We start from the raw sequence: 19,612 nt of genomic DNA, 5'->3' as shown, positions 1-19,612 counted from the left end.
TAAAAAGACATTCAAATTAGAAAAGTGGCTCAGCACACATTGCCATTGCACATACACTGCGTACACTTTATTTATAATCGGTTAAATTGGGTCCCATATCAGCCGCTGTCTTTTATACCCTTAGTTGTTTCTGCAACCAAAAACTCATGGGTCTCCCACACATGCAAAGTTGCAAATAATGCATTTTGCAAAATAACTACGACAAATCTTGATGCTATCTGTTTAAAGAGGGCGATAAAAAAGTCTGCAGACATAATCATGCTATATGAGGTACAAACTATAGAAGTCGCATTCAATTCAGACATTGTTTGCAAAATTTAACCATTTACGGGGTTAATGGGGTAAATGGTTGGGCTACGTGGTAAAACTTCACCTCAAAATGGAATATATTGTCTAAATTTTATAATATTGTTTAAAAAGTTAACCTTTTTAGGAGCTAATGGGATTGACGGTCAAAAATGAAAAACGACACTTAAAAATGACATATAGCACAAACTGTCAAAATTCCAACCAACTCGGCCAATGTTTAGAAATTACACCCGTTTTAGGGGTTAATGGGGTGAAGGTGGGGCTCACATGGTAAAAGATATTGATGGATGACGTTCTATAAACTGTCTAAATTTCATCCAATTCAGACATTTTTTAAAACATTTACCCATTTTAGGGGGCTAGTTGGGTAAATATTGCGGATGCAGGGTGAAACACAACAATCGAAACCTAATTATGGCAAACTGAACAACTATTAAAATTTCATCAAATTCGGACATCGTTTTAAAAATTCACCCATTTTAGGGGTCTACTTGGATAAATATTGGGGCTGCAGGGTGAAACACAACGATCGACACCTAATTAGGGTAAAATGAACAAACGCTCCAAATTTCATCTAATTTGGACAATGTTCAAAAATGCACCCATTTTAGGGGGCTAGTGGGGTAAATACTGGGGCTATTAAACAAACCGAAAGACAAATCTGCATGACCATATCTACCATCTGTAAAAGTTTCATCCAAATCCATCAAAGATTTGTAGCCAAAAGTGCATGGACAAACTTCACGGCGGAAAAAAAATTGAGTGAAATCAAGATGCGTCCCCTTCAGGGAAGGGGACCCATAATAACAGTGGCCAGGACAACGCGGTTAAACATCATCATCTGTCAAACGCGTAATTGAATGCTCGATGCGTCATACGCATCTGTGACGTCATCAATATTTCAAACATAACGACTTTGTCAAGTAATGTTATGACATTAGGCATGTCTGCGTCATGGTTACGTCAGGGCATTTCGGAAGAGGTAGTGATGATTTTTGTTGTTACTCAAAATCGGCAATTTTTTTAACTTTAAGACCCAGTGGTACTAAAGCTGATTTTTTAGGGAGAAGAATGATCAGACACTTGCTGTAATAACCGCTATAGGTGCGCAGCCTGGACCTGCGCCGTTTGTCACACTAGATGTCCGTACAGCCTGTACTCCAAGACGACCCACTCTTGCGTGTGCAACGAATGTTCTTGTTGGGCGATAAAAGGCAACGCTGACCACTAACAGCAAGACGACAACGTCAATAGCGACGGCAACGGTTTTTCTGTAAACCACAAAATAAAATTATCAGTCATACGTAACCATTATGACGCCAGGCGACAATTCACATCAAGCAGTTTGAACAGTGCACAAATGTCGCCAATTAAATCTACATTAATCGGTCGCATTCCACATCAAATGACTTCCAATTACTATATATGGGTCGCGGTATGAAAAAGTTTTAAAACTACTGATGTATAAAGTAACCGGTTTTGTTGGAAATAGTAGATTGACGTCATTTGCACCTTATGGTGTTAAGCAGTTGTTGTACAGCAGATCTGAGAATTGCGTTAAAAGTTGGCCAGTCCGCCCAACAAAGTTAGCCTTTCCAAAGTGAATCCGTAACGTTAGGGAGTAGAATTGTGATCGAATTTCAAATGTGTTCCCCGTGCCCCTGCGTGGCGGCGCTTGGAAAAATAGAACAGTGGTTTATATATTTTTAGTTGGACAAATGTGTATGTGTTGAGTTGTACAATTTGCGTATTTACGCACCACTGTGTAGATAAGTTTTGTTTGTTGTGCGCTAATAAATGGGCGATCAAAAAAAAAAAAACTACAAACACAGGAATTAGACAGAAACGCGCGTCACGCCTGTTAGCGGTACCGTTACACCTCAGGATTGGTAAAAAAGAGTAGAAGAAAGCCGAGGCCTTTACTCCCTGCCATTGGCGGATATGCTTGGGGGCTGCGAGAAGCGGCGCGAAGTGAAGAGAAAAAGGAAGTTATGTCACAATATAAGTACGAACTAAAGCGAAGCACTTGTAAAAAATGCAAACTGACGCAAACGACCCTGGGGCGAGTCTTTTTCATTGCTTAGAAGCACTTAATGAGCAGCGTCGCCATGTCCGAGTCATGTTAGAAACGTCTGGGAGGTAGAGAAACCGGCGTTTAGAAAGAGGCAATGGCGATAAAAGAACGCAAATAGCACGCTTCAAAGCGCATCAGCGAAAACGGCAGTTAGGTCGCTACAGCATAATGATTTGGAATGTAACCTTTGCACACCAAACAGGCGAGTTGCTGTAAAACGCTGCCTACACAAACGTTGTGTAATTTGGCGTATGAGTAAAGTAGTGCCACGGGCTTCGCTTGTCCTCAGCCTGTGTGGACCTACTTCCTGAATTGCCACACCAAGCCTAACTGCGTAAAACTTTCCATTCGCTTGGCGGTACTGCAGGGGCAAGTAACACAATACAGATTCTGTGCGTTTTTTCTTCGTTTTGCCGCGTGGTTAATAAGTGGGAGAGGTTTTGGCTGCAGAACAGGTAAAGGTTAGGATAAATGGACCGACAAATGACAGAGCATTCCGGCCAGCCAATGTGATTTTCATCATGCTTACTTTAGAGTTCAGACCGTCTAAATGAATCACTTAACCTTCATTTGGCAAGTATCAAAATAAAATCAGGTTTTAGCTGGAGCCTAAACTATTCGGCAATATTGGTCTTACGATATTCAAAATAAAAGATTGGTACAAAAAACTATAGTTCAATCTTATACTTATTCAGTTTTGGTCCAGATTTGTTGGCTAGGTTTTTTTTAGTAATTGATACTAACAACGTCGAAGAATGAAGCGTGCATTATTGACGTACGGCTCAGTTATCCAACTACAAGCCAGACAGGTGGGTTTTGCAGTGTTGTACATGTAAATGTATGGTTATTTCCGCCTGTTTGCATTAAGCTTAAGGCATACTTAACGTCAGAGCTGGATTATGTGTTGGAATCACATGAAACTTTCTGGTCTAACTTGACAATTTATGCGTGTGTGTGCGTAATCTAAACCATTTTTATTATGTTTAAAATGCGTATTTTAAAAATGCTGTTGGGTAACATACACACGGCGGCATACCTGCCATTAGATACGGCGCACCGTTTGCAGAAAACTGTCTTAGATCCTTAAACAAAAATAAAAATTTAAGCGTTGAAAAAACAAACCTTAGATAAGATTGGATATAACCAACATAAAAGCCTATACTCAACTCCGGTTGGGCGTAAACTTTACGCCGCAAAGTGACAAACCCTTCCACAATCCGGTGAAACTGTTTAAAAGCACCTAAACAGGAAAAAAATATGATTTTGTTTAATGTTTATTAACAGTTCGATTAAAACGTTTCACAATTACACAGAGGCAAAACAATGTTTGAGACAGTGTTCCGTAAGAACGTTTTGTACGGGAAACTAAAAACTATCGTTATTTCCTGTTTGACGTCACCTAACGTCGCCAAATACTAGAATGTTGTGTATTGATTTTCTCTGTAATAACTATTACAAAAGGCTTTGTTTTCACGCATCAAAGCGCTCATACTTCTGGCCTAGCCACCACAAAAATTGTTTTATACATTTTAAAGTCGCTTAATTGTATGTGACGCATTATTAATTTTAAAGATTAGTTTACTTCAATCGATGTCCTAAACTGCCAGAAACTTTTGACAAGCTAACACGTTAATTTTTGTAAAGCTACTAACCTATATGTCTGTGTCGTAACAGTAAGCGTTCTTGATTTTTCGGTTAAAACTATAGTATAGAGTATAGACTATAGAGTAAGACAGTCGTTGTTCTTGCGGTAGGCAGTTATAGAACAAAGATTAGACTGTATATAATTAATTTCACAAAGCTATGTGAGATTGAGGTCTCACAACCTTGCGTTTCCAAGATTGTACATTAACGCTCCAGAAGTTTGGTTATTTTGTTGTTTATTTTACACAGAGCGATCCACGAATATCAGTTCAATGCAGTACAAAAGAAATGTCGAACAGAATGTAGAACGTAGAATAATGGAATGGAATGAAAGTTCGGCTTATCTTATTACGTATATATATATATATACATCTAAACACAATGCCAGTTATTTCAAATATTGTTTGTCGACATTTAATGATCGGGCAATAAAAGTACTTAAAAGCTATTGTCTAACTAAGCATCTTAACGACTTTATAACGACTGCGCTTTGCGGGACCAACGCGGTCTTAGTAAACACAGACAATTTCGTACACTTTGAGCATAGGCGCCGAGTTTTGCAAATATGCATATGTTTGAAATAATGTTTATTTCGCAATTTGCAACACGTTGCTGTAACGTTTATCATTGGCTTAGCAACGTTCAAAAATGTTTCGTGAAGTTTAACCACTTATTGCAACACATTTGCACTGTACACAACAATGTACAACAGTGGTCTTCAACCTTTTTAGCACAATCGCCCCCTTGCTAGGACACTGGCTTAAAATCGCCCCCCAATACATTGTTATTTTTTATTAAAGTTCTTGACTCTTGAGCATTTGCGTGCAATTAGATTTACCCAGCACCACGAATGCTTATGTTAACAGTTAAAACCCAATTTAATTGCTAAAACAACACTGAGGGTCAATTGCACGCAATTCTAACGCATTCAAGCAAAGTTTGTGACGTCATAGATAAGATTACATTATACGATTATGCGCAAACAATAGCCGTTTTTGTTATTTTGACTGGAAACAATGCGGCATTACTCGGTACAAGAGAAACCTGTACGTTCCACTTTATTAACTTACACTTCCAGATTTATCAAATTAAATTACTTCGCAGTTTTTGAAGCGCTAGTAGGCCTATAGAAAGTGTAAAAGTGAAACAAGTTTGAAGGAAAGATCTTCACCGTTATATTAAAAGAGGTATAGCTGGATATAATCGCCCCCGTTGAAGAACCCTGATGCACAACATTTACTGGCAACCAATTGACGTAATAAACAAGGCACTATAAGTACCACGTTTTGTGGCTGCAGCACGATTGTTTAAATACAAAATGTTTCTCAGTTTTCTTCAGATTTGACGATATTTCGTACGATACCGCTACAAACTAACCGAAATATCCACGGTGGCCGCCACCGTGCTTTAAAAACCCAAGGTGGCGGCACTATTTAGGGCGTTAGCCAAGATGCCAAAAGGGTCATTCGAATTCCAACGGTTCGTTGCCAGTAAACAACGACCAAACATTTTAAAATTCCGTAAAATCAGCACAAATTAATAAAACTCAATATTATAGTACATTAAAGCTAAAAAAAATTATCACGTGGTTGTTGGCGTGTAACCCGGGGCTGCGGCGTTTCCCCTCCTCCCGTAAGCGGGCGCCAATACCTCTGTTGTGCTTTTTACCACCCTTTAATGCTTAAATTGTAATGCTTCTTGAAGACGTTACATTTGTCACAATTGCAATGAATGCGAATTCGTGGGTTGTAAACAATAACCGCGATTGAAATCAATTGTGTATGTTATGTGTTGGTTCCCATCCCAATAATTTCCATAAACGCATGACTAACGTTGGTCAGATTCTCGGGTATGCGGCATACCTGAGGTTTTCGTCCGGGTATGCCTAGCATACCCGTGTTCGGCGCCTATGACCTCAGGCATAATAGCTAGCCTGCCAATCACAGGGCAACAAAAAATATTTTTTACCGGTGTCAGTAATGTTTTAACTGATTTTGACTAATTCTAGTGCCCTTCTAGTGTATGCGGCATACCCGAGGTTTTCGTCCCTGTTTGGCGTCTATGTTGTCTGAAGTGCAAAAAACATGAGGCTAAAAAGGCATGTTTTAAGTTTCAAATTTTCGTAAAAGATTTGCTTTCGGCCGAATTACACAATAACAAAAAATTAGTAGACTTAACTTTGTGACGTTTAAGTCACAGAGATTTCTAGTTCTCCGTTGGCCAATGAACGGACCGGCTTTCGTAAGGGCAAATTGCATGACGTCTTTTCACAGACAGTCAGGAAACCGATGAAAGTTTGTTGTAGACAGACATGTTGGTTTATACGTAACACCAGTGGCGGCTCGTGCCTAAAATTTCTGCAGGTGCTGCACCAAATTTTAGCCTTTATTGAACATATAAGTTGGCAATATATAGAAAAGCCACAATTCTAGATTTCCAGCCATTGTTTTGTGTTGAAAAACAAGTAATACTCATCTTAATTAGCAACTCCATTGTGACGTAATTTTCGTTACGCATTAATGTACACGAGTGTAAACAGCAGACGGTATCATTGGGGAATTTTCTTTACTTGCATGGCTTTTGACCAAACTCAATAACGTGCAGTAATACTGTGGCACAAAAACACAGGTGACACAGACTTGAAACGAAGCGGTTGTAAATATGGTAAAACACAACAAAATATAGTACAAAAACTCAATATATAAAACAAAATAGTAATAAATGAGTCGAAACGTATTTCAGTTGGACAACATTTAAGAATAACCGGTTATAACAATGTCCACTAACTATAACACACTTGCTATTCAGTTATTAATATGATCATGTTTCATTTGAGTAACTTATAGTCACAGTCATTGTTTCAACATATTCTATGACACTTCACAGATTATTGCCACACAAATTAATTGTCTTTCAGTTTGCTTATAATTTTTTTTAAAGTGCAATACTCCTCCAAGCTTTGAAATGTACAACACTCTCACTTAAATTTAACCCATATGATTAAACCTTGTCCTTCCTTTAGTTTGGGCAAAATAATTGATAGCTTCTTCCTTGATTTCCAAATGACAACTAAGAAACTGTTTTGTTTTTCTATTTAGTGCTAGCACTGCAAGTGCAAGTTTTTTATGGAAATAATGGTGTTCTTTAGAAAAGTTTGCATCCTTTTCAGTGTTGAAAAGAATTGTTTTGCCTTTGAAAGACTCATGGAAATTGCAAAAGAGATTTTTCATCTTAGAGTTCAACTTGTCAAAACATCATCTAGATTATTTTCAAAGTAATCATGAACATCAGATCTACAGAAACATTTTTATTTCAGTAACTGGCTTTTTCTTGTCAACAATAGGATAGGCTTGGTTGTCACTACTATCTCCTCTGTAGAACGTTCATTCTTAAGAAACACTTCCTGTGAAGCAATTTAGCAGCTACTGTTTAGAGCAGTGGTTCCCAACCAGGGCCTATGGCCCCCCAGGGGGGCCACGAGCTGTGTTCTGGGGGGCCACAGGAGTATATTCACCAGAAACACCCACAAAAAGCCATTTTCTTTTTTTAACGCGCATAACTAAGTGTGTGTTGCAAATAACTTTATTCCTAATTTAATCTACTATTTCACACACTTTTTGCCTATATTAAGGTTTTTCGCGATTACAGATTCTTTTTTACTCTATTCGACCTGTTTAAAGCCGAAATTAGTACCGAATTCAAACACGGGTTGCCATTTCAATTTTTTAAGGGGGCCACAGGACTTACAGCGTTACTGGAAGGGGGCCACAAGGTCAAAAAGTTACGTGTAGGGGGCCATGGTCCACGTAAGGTTGGGAACCACTGGTTTAGAGAAACAGTACATGTCCATCATATCAATACACATGATTGCAAATACTGCCCACATGGTGTGTTAAGAAACCAAAACTTGAAATTGTCATCACTCAGTTATTTAAAATTTCCTGCTGCTTCTGCAATTGTTTGTTCTCCATTTGATATTGCCTGAATTTCAGTGAGGCATTTAACTTCACGGTCACAGAGCTATTTTTTTCTTGGGAAGCATTCAGAACTGAAAGTATTTCTTGGTGTTGCCCATTCCTGCATGGCATATTTGGAATATTTCACAGTAGACCCGGAACAGACAACACAACTACAGGCCGGTTCACACGCTACGTGATTGGTGGAGCTGCGCGAGCCGCAGCACCCTGTCGCCTGTTTCGCCCGGCATGTAGCTTTTCCAAGTGTGCATGCGCACAACTGCAAAACGTCATGAACGTCACGAAACTGGAGCTGCAGTTCCACCATAGATAACATAATAATGCCATAATTTTTTCTAAAAAAAGGGAAAAATGCCGATCAAGGCGGAAATTATACTGATTATATATTGCTAAAGAATAAAAAATAAGTATATTGAAAGTTATCGATAATATTGTGGTAGGAATATATTAAGTAAAAATATCTAGGGGGTGCTGCAGCTCCGCAGCACCCTAGCACGAGCCGCCCCTGCGTAACACCGTTTTAAAGCCACACAAGCATGCAATTATGACGGTGGACTTCCTGGAAAATAGTAAATATATTTTTAAAAGTTCTTTTTTTTCTACTAGAATGTTATTGCCTCTCGCTCGAAGCTGGTTGTGGCGGTTCAAGGTACACGCAAACAACACGTAGATACAGTTGGACCAAAGGTAAATGTTTTATCACCCCTCTCTATGTGGACGGCTGCACCACATGGTCATTATTTCGCCAACTAGCCTACTGCTTTTTGGTACATGCTCAGGATTTTTCTCGTAATATCCAATGTAAAACTGTCAATAGCAGATTAATGTTCATGTTTATCCATATTGTTAATGAAACACTATCAGCAATCATTCTTAACTGTTTATGACGTTATAACTGTTACGCTAAGTGTCGCCCATTGATTCCACATGAAGTGCCTGAAAAAGTCTAGCAACAGGACGTTTAGGTCTTCATGTCCATATTATACCATTTTTACCAACTTAAAACTTAAGAACAGAAGTCATATGTTCAAATGTATATTTTTTATCAATGATCGGTCGGCAATAAGTATATCTAACTTAAATGTCCGTATTCGCGGCAGGTGGGATTTGGTTGCCTGATTGCATGCACCACTTATTTTTGTATAGTTTGTGAACGCTGAGGCTCCTTGCATATCTTATTCAATAGCTAAATTAAACACAAGCGGAATGCAATTAATAAAGCAAACGACCGGCGGAAAACATGTTACAGCCCACGATACAAATAACTAAACAACAAAAGCTATCGTATATTCCAGGTTGACCGACAGACAAAATCGCCAGTCTGTTCTTACAACGAGTGGGACCCACTTGATGAGGTGATCGTCGGTCGCCCTGACAACGCGTGCGTACCCTCACTTACCCCTGAAGTGAAGGTATAACAATGTATGCATATTATAAAGTTTGGATTTTGGGCTCCTTTGGAATAGCTTTGCGTGGAATGGAAAGACACGCTGAAATTAATGTATTTCACCTTTGTGTTTCCAGGCTATCTCCAGTCCTCAGCAGTGGGAGTTTTTTCGAAAATTCGGTGGCCAATTTTTCCCACAAGAGCACCTGAAAAAGGCGGTTTCCCAAATCGAAGAAATGTGCAATGTGTTACGCCACGAAGGCGTCACAGTGAGGCGTCCTGACATAGTAGATTGGAGCAAAGCCTACGAAACACCAGATTTTAAATCCAAAGGTAAATAAATACTAAAATAAAATTATATGACAATAATTTTTTAAGTGTCAATATGAAAAAAACGGAGAAAGGGTAAAGTGAGAACTACGTCACCAATCTTGTGTATTTTAAGTGTATGCCCTAAGCGCCTAAAACAAGCGGCATTCACAAGCGATTTTATGTGCTCTTTTAATTGGACCCCTATATGTCAAAAGATAAACTGACAAAGCTATTAGTAAATCAGAAAACTGTCTGTGGCTCGATATTTATTTTCATCACTTTATATGCAGGGATGTACGCAGCTATGCCACGAGATATCTTGATCGTGATTGGTGAAGAAATTATCGAGGCACCAATGGCTTGGCGTTCCAGGTTTTTCGAATATCGCGCTTATCGGTCACTGATGAAAGAATATTTTCAAGCCGGGGCTAAATGGACCACTGCTCCTAAGCCTCTTATGAGTGATGAGTTATATGATCAGGTAAGCCAATGTTGTTTCGTGCTGCTTTTGCCATGTGGAATTGCGATATCAAAAAGGGGAAGTACTCGATATACACGTGGACCCAATTATTAACTAAAAAGCCGGCAGTGGCCTTGTTCTCTATATGTTCGTGCATTACGAAGCAAAACAGTGGGCCAGAACTGAAAACCCATTCAACACTGAGAATGCACGAAGTATTCATTATAGAATGCGCACTCACTTGTATTTTTTTTGCTTCATTGTTGGGTGTCAACAGTGAAAGCCCATTATCCCACCCAAGAAAAACCTTTCGCCTCCTTAGGATTGAAAAACGCTCTATAGTGTAGTTGATCTTTCCCAGCGCTTGGTATCATAAACGAACAGCAGCATATAATAACTCCCGGACTTGCCACGTTCTGACCAAAAAGCGAGAAAGAGCAGAAAGAATCAAGCCAAAAAAAGGGTTTCGAGACATTTAAAAGTAGACAAACAGCAAAATTTTGCTCATACGAATTAAGTGCAAATCAAGGATAACATATATCAGAAAAAAGGTTTCATATATTATATTCATATATTATAGTATTAGATGACTGTGGTTTGTGCCAAAAAGTTTGCTGCGACGTGTCATGTGAGTCAGAGTTGCAAGCGGAAATCTGAGCCCGAACCCGGCCCGAACCCGGCCCGAACCCGGCCCGAACCCGGCCCGAACCCGGCCCGAACCCGGCCCGAACCCGAAAGTATAAGCCCGAAGCCCGACCCGAACCCGAAACTGCGTCATCAATCCTAACACTTTAAGTTTATTTTTATTTTTTAAAGTAAGCATCAAATGGGACTACAATGGTTATGCTCCGGCATATCACCTATATAGGTTTCTTTTTTTTTCAAAGCTGTATCAGATAAGACAGGGGTGGGCAAACTTTTCAGTGCAAGGGCCGCATTCAAAAGTTTATAATCTTACCGGGCCGCATAGTATTTCACCAACGACCGCCAATTGCTTGCTGGTTGTTTTAAAACAACTGATGCAAAGAATAATGTTTGTATCATATATATACCATTTAAAGTCGCCTAAAATGCTCTGATTAACAATTTCTGACTTGTGCATGAATTTAGCTGAACGGAGCTAACTGTTTATGACGTCATAAACTATATTGTGACGATTGCAGTGCTTTTTTTTCGTATTGTTTGCACATAATAAGCGGATAAAAAGCCTGGCACATATGGTTACTAGACTGCTAATCTTTTTTCCAGTCTCACGAAATCTGTTTTAGCAGTTTAAAAATCAAAATATTTAGCAAAATAGATTTATGCTTTATGCAAATACGTTTGTTCATAACTGTACAAACATTGGTTGAAACGCTACAATTGTAATTGTTTCAAAAAAACAAGCGTTTGTTGCAACAAAGGCTGAACCGCGTTTTTTGTTAATAAAGTCCGAGTGCCAACATTAAACAAAAAGTACTGCAACGACCTAAACATGATCCAAAGTGACCAAAGTTTGGGCGTCAACAGTGCAAAGTGGGCTGTTTTTGAAAACGTGAATCGCTTTTACTTTTATCGAACGAAGAAATTGTGTCAAGTGACGATTTGCATAATAACGTGGCAGAAACAACAGGCTAAAGCACGTGAAAAGTATCTGTGTTTAGTTCCAAAGTATCGAACGGGTACAGATACTGTATATGGCATTGGTATCGGCAAATCGCACCCCCGGTATTTTTAAAACTCTGCGCCTGTGCTCATAGTACTATTCAGCGTTACTCGGAGACATTTGGCGGGCCGCATGCGGCCCGCGGGCCGTAGTTTGCCCACCCCTGAGATAAGACATAAACCTATCACAGCTTGCTCTGTAACTAAGTACATCAGTAAACCTCAGTTCAGTTAATCCGGACCCGTTTGGACCAAAATATTTGTCCGTATTAGGCAAAGATCAGGATTAACCTATGTCAGGTGTGGCCAACACGTCGATCGTCTGCTTTTGACTGGTCGATTGCCACTAAATTCTCCATTACTCATCAAAAGCTTATTAATTCAAAAACAAAAAAATATCAAACAGCCCCTCTGACATTTTGACGCATCCAATAAATGTGCAATAATTATGTAAATATTACATCTTTGTTGCGTGATTTTGGCACCACATTATGTCGTAACAACTACAATGCTTGCCGTAACAACTTGAGCGTTTGTCTTAACGAAGCAGTTGCAATTGATTGCGGAAATTTAGAAGTCAAAGTATTTTACAGTTGACTTTGACGGGAGGATATGCGACTTCTGTTGTCATAAGAAACAAATGATGCTTGACAATAGAGCTCATGACTATAAATATGTGGTAATTATCAGTCCAATGTCACGCAGAAATTTGCGTTTGTGTCGATGGCAGCCGAAATTACTACTGATAAGTCGATCGAGTACAGTTTAGAAATTTTTCGTCGATCTTAACAACTAACAAGTTGGCCACCCCTGCCTATGTGGATTAGTTCAAGCCTTCACACATTGTACGTTGTGTGTACCTCGAGTTTTGTCTGAATTAGGCAAAGACGCAGGTTAACCGAGGTTTACTGTTGCTTGTCCGTTTCTCTACGTAACGTTGCACTAGGTTAGTTTAAAAACACGGTCAACATTTAAATTTTATATCGTTTATTTTAGAACTACCCAGTGGAGAGTGTGGAAGATCGTTACAAACTCTCGAGCGAAGGCCGTTACGTCACAACTGAATTCGAACCCTGTTTTGACGCAGCAGATTTCATGAGATGCGGAAAAGATATTTTCGCTCAGCAAAGTCAGGTTGGTGAGAAATTGAGCAAAATTCCCACACATCTCATGTTTTGGTTGGTTGTTAAACCGGCTGCCTGTTTGGGTAATGTTTTTGAGAAATCAACGATGTAACAAGACACTTTTGGTAAGTTGTTTTACTACAAAGTTCTCACAGTTTAACCATCTGTCACTCGCAAAACTGTGTCAAAGTCCGTAGACTTGAATTACAGCAATTATCACGGCAAAATTGCACCAATTTTGTTCGTTTTGCAATGTTAATACTTGTGAAATATTCGTTTTGCAAATGCTTGTGAAATATAGCGGGAGTGTCACCGGGTTTACTACGCATACAATGTGAGAACAAATATTTGTTAACGCAACATTAAGGTCATGAATGTTGACTTTGCTCAGTCGCATGTTGCGCAATCACATTTTTAACAATGTTGTACGATGTCGTGTAAAAAGATATTATGGATAGTTACATAAAATTTATACCTATCAGTATATATTGTGCAGCCAGTAAAGTTTTATGAAGCTAAATATAGGCATGATGGAATGCATTGATGAATTGTAGGATTTTACGAATCAGCGCAATCTTTATGTTTATGACGTGGTTAGTTATCCGTGGTTGAACTACAATTGACTAATTGTATGAAGCAATATAACTTGATACCGACTATTTGTGGTGAGATTCCAGTGACAACCTTTTTAGACTTTGGTCCGTTGAGATCAATGTTATACGTAGCTAATACGCGGTCTTGGTACGGTAAATTTGAACAGTCACTGGTTAAAGCAGATAATGGTCGGTAACCCCTGAGTAAATAGGACAGAGTTTGGTTAGGCTGTTTTACATCATGAAGTATAATATAAATATATGTGCCCGACGAATCGTACGTACCTACTGCATTCAACAAACTTTTCATGTCTACTTAAACTTAACCTTATTTGTTACAAGGTCACAAACTTGTTTGGAATAGAATGGATGGCCCGCCATCTTGGACCAGACTATAAAATACATTTATTACAATTCAAAGATCCAAATGCAATGCACATTGATGGAACTTTCAACGTTGTTGGACCGGGACTTGTGATTGTCAATCCTGCTAGACCATGTTTGCAGGTTGGTCAATATGCTTGAGATCCCAAAATGTGTTAAATCCGAGCATTGAGTCATCAAGTCAAATTTGTATAGGCTTTGTCACTTCATCACATTGTCATCGAACAGTTATGTAAAACAGCAAGGACACCGGGTTACACGATGATATTTCTATGTTAAACTGGCTGTGCTATGGTTACCACAAGACAAACACTACTTCATGCTTGATGCATCGAACATTTTTTCACCTCTTCCTTGTTTGTGTTTCAGTCTGAGATGTTCAAGAAAGCCGGTTGGAAACTGGTAGAAGCCCCAAAACCAATGGTGCCTGATGGTAAACATGACCACATAGCTGTGATATAGCTGTTTTATCGTGTCAAAACTATGTCTTGCACACAGATCATCCGTTGTGGATGACATCAAAATGGTTGAGCATGAACGTTCTTATGTTGGACGAGCAAAGAGTTATGGTCTGTAAACACGAAACACCCACCATAAAAATGTTTGAAAGTCTCGGTAAGGAATTATTTCCCAACTAAAATTGTTCAAAGCACGACTTGTAGTGGCAGGCTATTGTTTAATGTCGCCACAATGTAAATGGAAAAATGCTGACGTTAAAACCGGCATTTGTTTCTTTCATTTAATAGCCTAACTTCGTGTACGTTACAGGAATTAAGGCAATACCAGTCGACATACGATTTGCCAATTCGATTGGCGGAGGGTTCCATTGCTGGACCACTGACGTCAGAAGAAGGGGTGTTCTGGAGTCGTACTTTTAAAATGGCGTAAAAAAGGCTACCTCAATGTTATTGGTCAATGTCTATCGGTAGGAAAAGTACATTGATGTAACCGTGTTTAGCATTGTTAGGCGAAAATTCCCTAACAGTTTTGATTTAAAAACGCAATTCCTACATAAACCAGTGTTATAACAACCAGTTTACCGATTTTTGAGGTAGCTGTGCAAGGCGTTTAAACCAATCGTTATTGTTGTGTTACTGGTACTAATAAAACTCATCAACCGGCTCTGCTTCATATTTAACTTTCCAATCGGAAAATGATAAAGCCACGTTTTGTTACTGTGGTAGGTGCTATGTATGGCTGTTTCCAAACAAATTCTTATTGGATGATTTAAAATTTTTAATTTTTTGAAAATTATCAATCAATTGTTTACTAAACTTAAAATAATCAAATATTTTTCTAAGCAATAAACCTCGATACAGGTACAAAATCCATTTAATTAAAGACATTTGTAACATTTTTATGAAAAGGGATTACCGGGTAGGCTACACTGCAGCATTCGTTTCCTGCCTATTATACCCATCCTCAGAAAAAGTTAGACAAAAACATGACCGATGGAGGTGCAAAATCCATTCAATTTAACACATTAGCAACATTTTTATGAAAAGGGATTAACGATGGCACTGCAGCATGTGTTTCCTGCCTGATATACACATTCTCAGAAAATGTTAGACACAAAACATGATATTTTACAGTACACTCCAGTAATAATAACACCCAGTAATATTCAAGTTATTGATTTAAATGCTATAGACCAGTGGTACTCAATTAGTTTTGTCAAAGGTCCAAACACAGAAGTTTCCCAAGTCCGGGCACTATTTGTTACAGCGAGAAATTACTTGTATGTGCTTTCTTTCCCTGGTTCTAGTTCATGTCAGTAATCTGACTTCATTTACTGTGACGTAACACAGCGTCTACCATGATTGGTTAGAAATCCACAAACGTAACAATGCGTGTGATGTCATTTAGTTCTACTATTAGAGTTTATTGGGAGAAATGAGAATGTTTTCAATTGTTAGGTAAGAAACAGCTACATCGCTGAAACCGATTAAACATATTTTGACAACATTCCTCGTACGCAGTGGCCAGGGGTGAAAATCCATTAAAATTATTGGGGGGGACCTATGACTGCTGTGAGTAGATGACGTCACCTCGATTGGGGAAGTCATGACGTCACCAAACAGATTTTATTTGACAACAGATAATACGTTGCCTCGAAACCTTTGCAGCAAACTCCAGGAGGAAAAAAGAAAACAGATTTTAAGTTTTAACATTTTTGTGTATTGTAAACAAACAACAAACGAAAAAATCTATGACACATAATCAGTTTTGTTGTCAAATATGTCCAAACATGTTTCGACGAATTTCCGAAACAGCAACAAACTCTTTAGTGATTTCTTCAACCGGTACTTGATCGAGTAAATCTGAATGCACGTGACAAACAGCTAGATGATTTAAGCCAGGGGTTCCCAACCTTTTAACGATCTCGTACCACTTGGACGCTCTGTACTGCCACCCGTCCCAACAAAAGAAAATACAAAATAGACAAACCTACAAATGTGATAGTCTAAAGTTGGTAACAAAATGGTAGATACAACTTTTTCAAAATTTGTTTCTGGCATTTCCGACCTATTTTTAGTTTAAAACTAACATAATTTAACGCTATTTGTAACTTAAGCTATAAAACAGTAGATGATATCTATCAAGAGTCATCATTTGACATAATTAACGCCAACTGTCCCACAGCGTTGTACGGCTTTTCAAAGCAACTGTGCTTTTTGTTGACAATTTACATGACCTGTATTTTGAAGACTGTAATGATACGAAACAACAGGAATAGTTACGTAACAATAAGAACAGGTTTCGGGGATTTTTTTTTGTAAACAAACCAAGATAAAAGATAAATAAAATATCAAGTTGTGAATCCAGGTTTTTGTGAACAAAACGGAAGCTACTCGCGTACCACCTGAAAAACCTTCCACTAGTGGTACGCGTACCACAGGTTGGGAACCCCTGATTTAAGCGAACCTGGGTAGTCGTGCTTCTCAGCCAAGTTTTTAGACGCCGAAGTGTTGAAAAACTTCGCTCGCATTCACAAGAGCTGACAGGGCACACCAAAAGCAATTTGAGCAAAATAAACACCTGCGTGAATAACTGGCGTAGCTCGGAACTCATTGCGCGATAAGCTAACTTCGCTTCATTTACAGAACTTGCCCCGTGTGCTGCTTAAACATCGGCAACTGTACAGATAGTTGAGTTACATTCAATTCGGGATATTTTGAAATTAAATCTAAATTTGTTGCTGTGCCCTTCATTATCATACTTTCGATTTCCAAATATGTTTGGAAGCTTGAGTTGCGGACATCATACCGTTTCTGCAAACAGGCAAGTAAACAGTCAATAAACTCCACGTACAAAATTCTGTAATGATCTTTGGCACATTCGGCGTGGAAGTGCGGTGAGGATCCAGCGAAACGCGGTGTCGGCTGCCGACGGCGTGGCACAGAAATTTCATCAAACCCCAAATTCGCTGATATCTTTGTTGCTTCGTCAAAAAGGTTCGTGTACATTATAGGGTCACGAAATACTTGTATCTGCTTCGCTGTTGTCGCTACAGCCTCTATTGAACCTGCATAACATACAAACCTAACCATTGTGTGTCTAAAAATTGGTACAATTTACTACCTGATAAATTTGAAGAAGATGCCTGCATCGAGCTGTTTGGTTGTTCCAGCAGAGCTATTGGTTTTTTAACAAGGTATAAAGCCAAGAATGTTTCGGTTTTCTCGAAACGATTCAAAAGAGCATGGTTTTGGTGGCAGAATCTGTACTCCCCTCCGACATGCTGCGAAGACTTTCAGTTACAGCAGAATAATTTTCCAATACCGATAAAATTGCCGACAATCGACAAAGCCAACGAGTTGGACAAAGCGGCCGAATCGATGCTTTTGTATTGATGAGCTCCGTACTACAAGCAACGACACTTTCAAACATAACCTGCAAACATTAATCATGATTTAATAATCACACAAAAAAACACATATAAAATAGTTACGTCGCATTACCTTAAACTTTCCAGATCTCTTAAATAACACGCCGAGTTCATGGACCCATTGGACTGCGTCCCTGAAAAACGGACAACTAGCAATCGATTCCTGCATAACCAAGTTTGCCAAGTGTGACTGGCAATGGAAATATGTAGCGAGTGGGTACTGACTGCTAATAACGGCTTGACACCCATTGTACTTCCCACTCATATTTGAGGCTCCGTCGTACGTTTGTGCACGTATTTGACCAGCAGATAGGGAAAATCGAGTCAGAACGTCTAAAATCATCCTTGCAATTGCATCTCCAGTTGTCTGCTGCATTTTGTGCAGACCCAGCAAATCTTCATGTACACATAGCTCTGAATCGACATGGCGGATGCAAACGGACTCCTGCTCACTTCCATAAATATCTTGTGTGCCGTCGACCATCACTGCGAACATTCCATTGGCTTTAATTCTAGACGCTAAAATTCGTAAAATAAAGTGACTGAACATTTGTGTCATTTCTTGCTGACCACGAAATGAGGTGAAGTTGGTTTTTCGCTGGAGGAACTGTTTTAACTCGGCACTATCTTCAGCACGAAGTTTTAGGAGTTGGTGGTAATTTCCTTCTCCCTCGTCATGGCCTCGGATAGCAAGACCTTGTCGCAACAAATATCGCAAAGACGTGAACAATTTTATCAGCGATCGCCTGGCGGCAGCTTGCTGTTCGTTAAAGCCTGTGTTTATTTGAAGTGCAACAGACTTCCGCTTTATGGCATCTAGTTGCATGGTGGCAAAAGTATGTGTTTCTGTTAGTTGGTGCAAGTCAAATGAACTCTTTCCCTTTTTCCAGTTTCGAAAACCGTCTGATATAAACGCAGGCTCTTTTTTTTGAACTGCGTGCAACAAACCCAGTTTGTCTGCTTTTGAACAAATAAAACAGAGCACCCCATTAACACCTGGTACGCAATGGATCCACGGGAATAAAACATACCACTTGGTCTGAAATTTTAAAAATCTAACGCCGCAGTTCTTTGCTGGCAAATGGCTTACATCTTCTGGTTGGTTCTGGCAGGATTGTGACAAAAGATCCGCAGAATTTATTTCTGTTACACAGGAGTTGCTTCCCCCATCTGTTGTTGTGGAACTGGTTTTGCCTTTGAGTATTTTCATTTCCTTCTCAAGTAAAACACTTTTAGGCACTGCCGAATTGACCTTATCTACTTTCCTTAAGTTTGTTTTTCCACTCGCTGCGTTGGAAACGAAATACTGTTCTATCTTACTAACTTTAAGCCGTTTAACGTCTTGAGACATTATTCTTGTAGTGCCGCAAATATTCCATCAACTAAATGCACAGTCAAGCTTTTTGCACAGCCATCAAACAATTCGATTGAGTTCCATTGTTGACAATAATGTGAATTATGAAGTAGTATTATGTCATTAGATTTGTGTGATATTGAACAATAGACTTATATCTTATTTTTAGCTCAAGGGTATTACAAATATTGGGGGGGACAGATGAATGGAAGTCCCCCCCAACCAAATATTGGGGGGGACAAATGAATGGAAGTCCCCCCAACCAAATTTTTTGGGGGGGACATGTCCCCCCCGGGATTTGCGCCCGTGGCAGTGGCGTAGACAGACGAAAATTTTGGGAGGGGCCAAATAGTTTGCTGTCTAATACAACTTTTTGCTAATGCTCGGCGTAAGGCGTGCTTTTACCAAACACGTGACTTACCAAACTTTGGTTCGCCGATACAGCCAAACGCTTTATTGAT

At 39.2% G+C, this 19,612-nt stretch overlaps 2 protein-coding genes across 2 annotated transcripts; one reads left to right on the top strand and one right to left on the bottom strand.

Moving 5' to 3' along the window:
• Positions 1–3,060: 3,060 nt before the first annotated feature.
• LOC145209369 (glycine amidinotransferase, mitochondrial-like) lies at positions 3,061–15,030 on the top strand. Its single transcript, XM_080079647.1, has 10 exons — positions 3,061–3,192; positions 8,611–8,691; positions 9,300–9,416; positions 9,529–9,724; positions 9,994–10,184; positions 12,804–12,941; positions 13,867–14,031; positions 14,278–14,341; positions 14,407–14,523; positions 14,677–15,030. Exons 1-10 carry the CDS (start codon positions 3,139–3,141, stop codon positions 14,784–14,786), a joined length of 1,233 nt encoding a protein of 410 aa, XP_079935773.1. The 5' UTR covers positions 3,061–3,138; the 3' UTR covers positions 14,787–15,030.
• A 1,976-nt stretch (positions 15,031–17,006) lies between these two features.
• On the bottom strand, positions 17,007–19,148 carry LOC145209338 (uncharacterized). The gene is made up of 4 exons (XM_080079615.1): positions 17,871–19,148; positions 17,692–17,802; positions 17,491–17,650; positions 17,007–17,434 (listed from the first exon to the last, which is right to left on the bottom strand). The coding sequence occupies exons 1-4, from the start codon at positions 19,146–19,148 to the stop codon at positions 17,007–17,009; spliced, it is 1,977 nt and encodes a 658-aa protein (XP_079935741.1).
• Positions 19,149–19,612: the final 464 nt, after the last annotated feature.

The sequence above is a fragment of the Phallusia mammillata genome, chromosome 1, assembly GCF_965637545.1.
Source record: "Phallusia mammillata chromosome 1, kaPhaMamm4.hap1.1, whole genome shotgun sequence".
NCBI classification, from domain to species: domain Eukaryota; kingdom Metazoa; phylum Chordata; class Ascidiacea; order Phlebobranchia; family Ascidiidae; genus Phallusia; species Phallusia mammillata.
The sequence above is the reverse complement of the archived record's forward strand: the minus strand, read 5'-3'. Positions and strand labels throughout refer to the sequence as shown.

Excerpts from the sequence above, each read along its gene's own strand:
- LOC145209369 (XM_080079647.1), top strand. The coding sequence starts at position 3,139 with ATGAAGCGTGCATTATTGACGTACGGCTCAGTTATCCAACTACAAGCC. Across the intron at positions 8,692-9,299 it reads TAGATACAGTTGGACCAAAG|GTTGACCGACAGACAAAATC; the intron begins GTAAATGTTTTA and ends CGTATATTCCAG. Across the intron at positions 10,185-12,803 it reads GTGATGAGTTATATGATCAG|AACTACCCAGTGGAGAGTGT; the intron begins GTAAGCCAATGT and ends CGTTTATTTTAG.
- LOC145209338 (XM_080079615.1), bottom strand. The coding sequence starts at position 19,148 with ATGTCTCAAGACGTTAAACGGCTTAAAGTTAGTAAGATAGAACAGTAT. Across the intron at positions 17,803-17,870 it reads AGAGATCTGGAAAGTTTAAG|GTTATGTTTGAAAGTGTCGT; the intron begins GTAATGCGACGT and ends TAATGTTTGCAG. Across the intron at positions 17,651-17,691 it reads GATTGTCGGCAATTTTATCG|CATGTCGGAGGGGAGTACAG; the intron begins GTATTGGAAAAT and ends AAGTCTTCGCAG.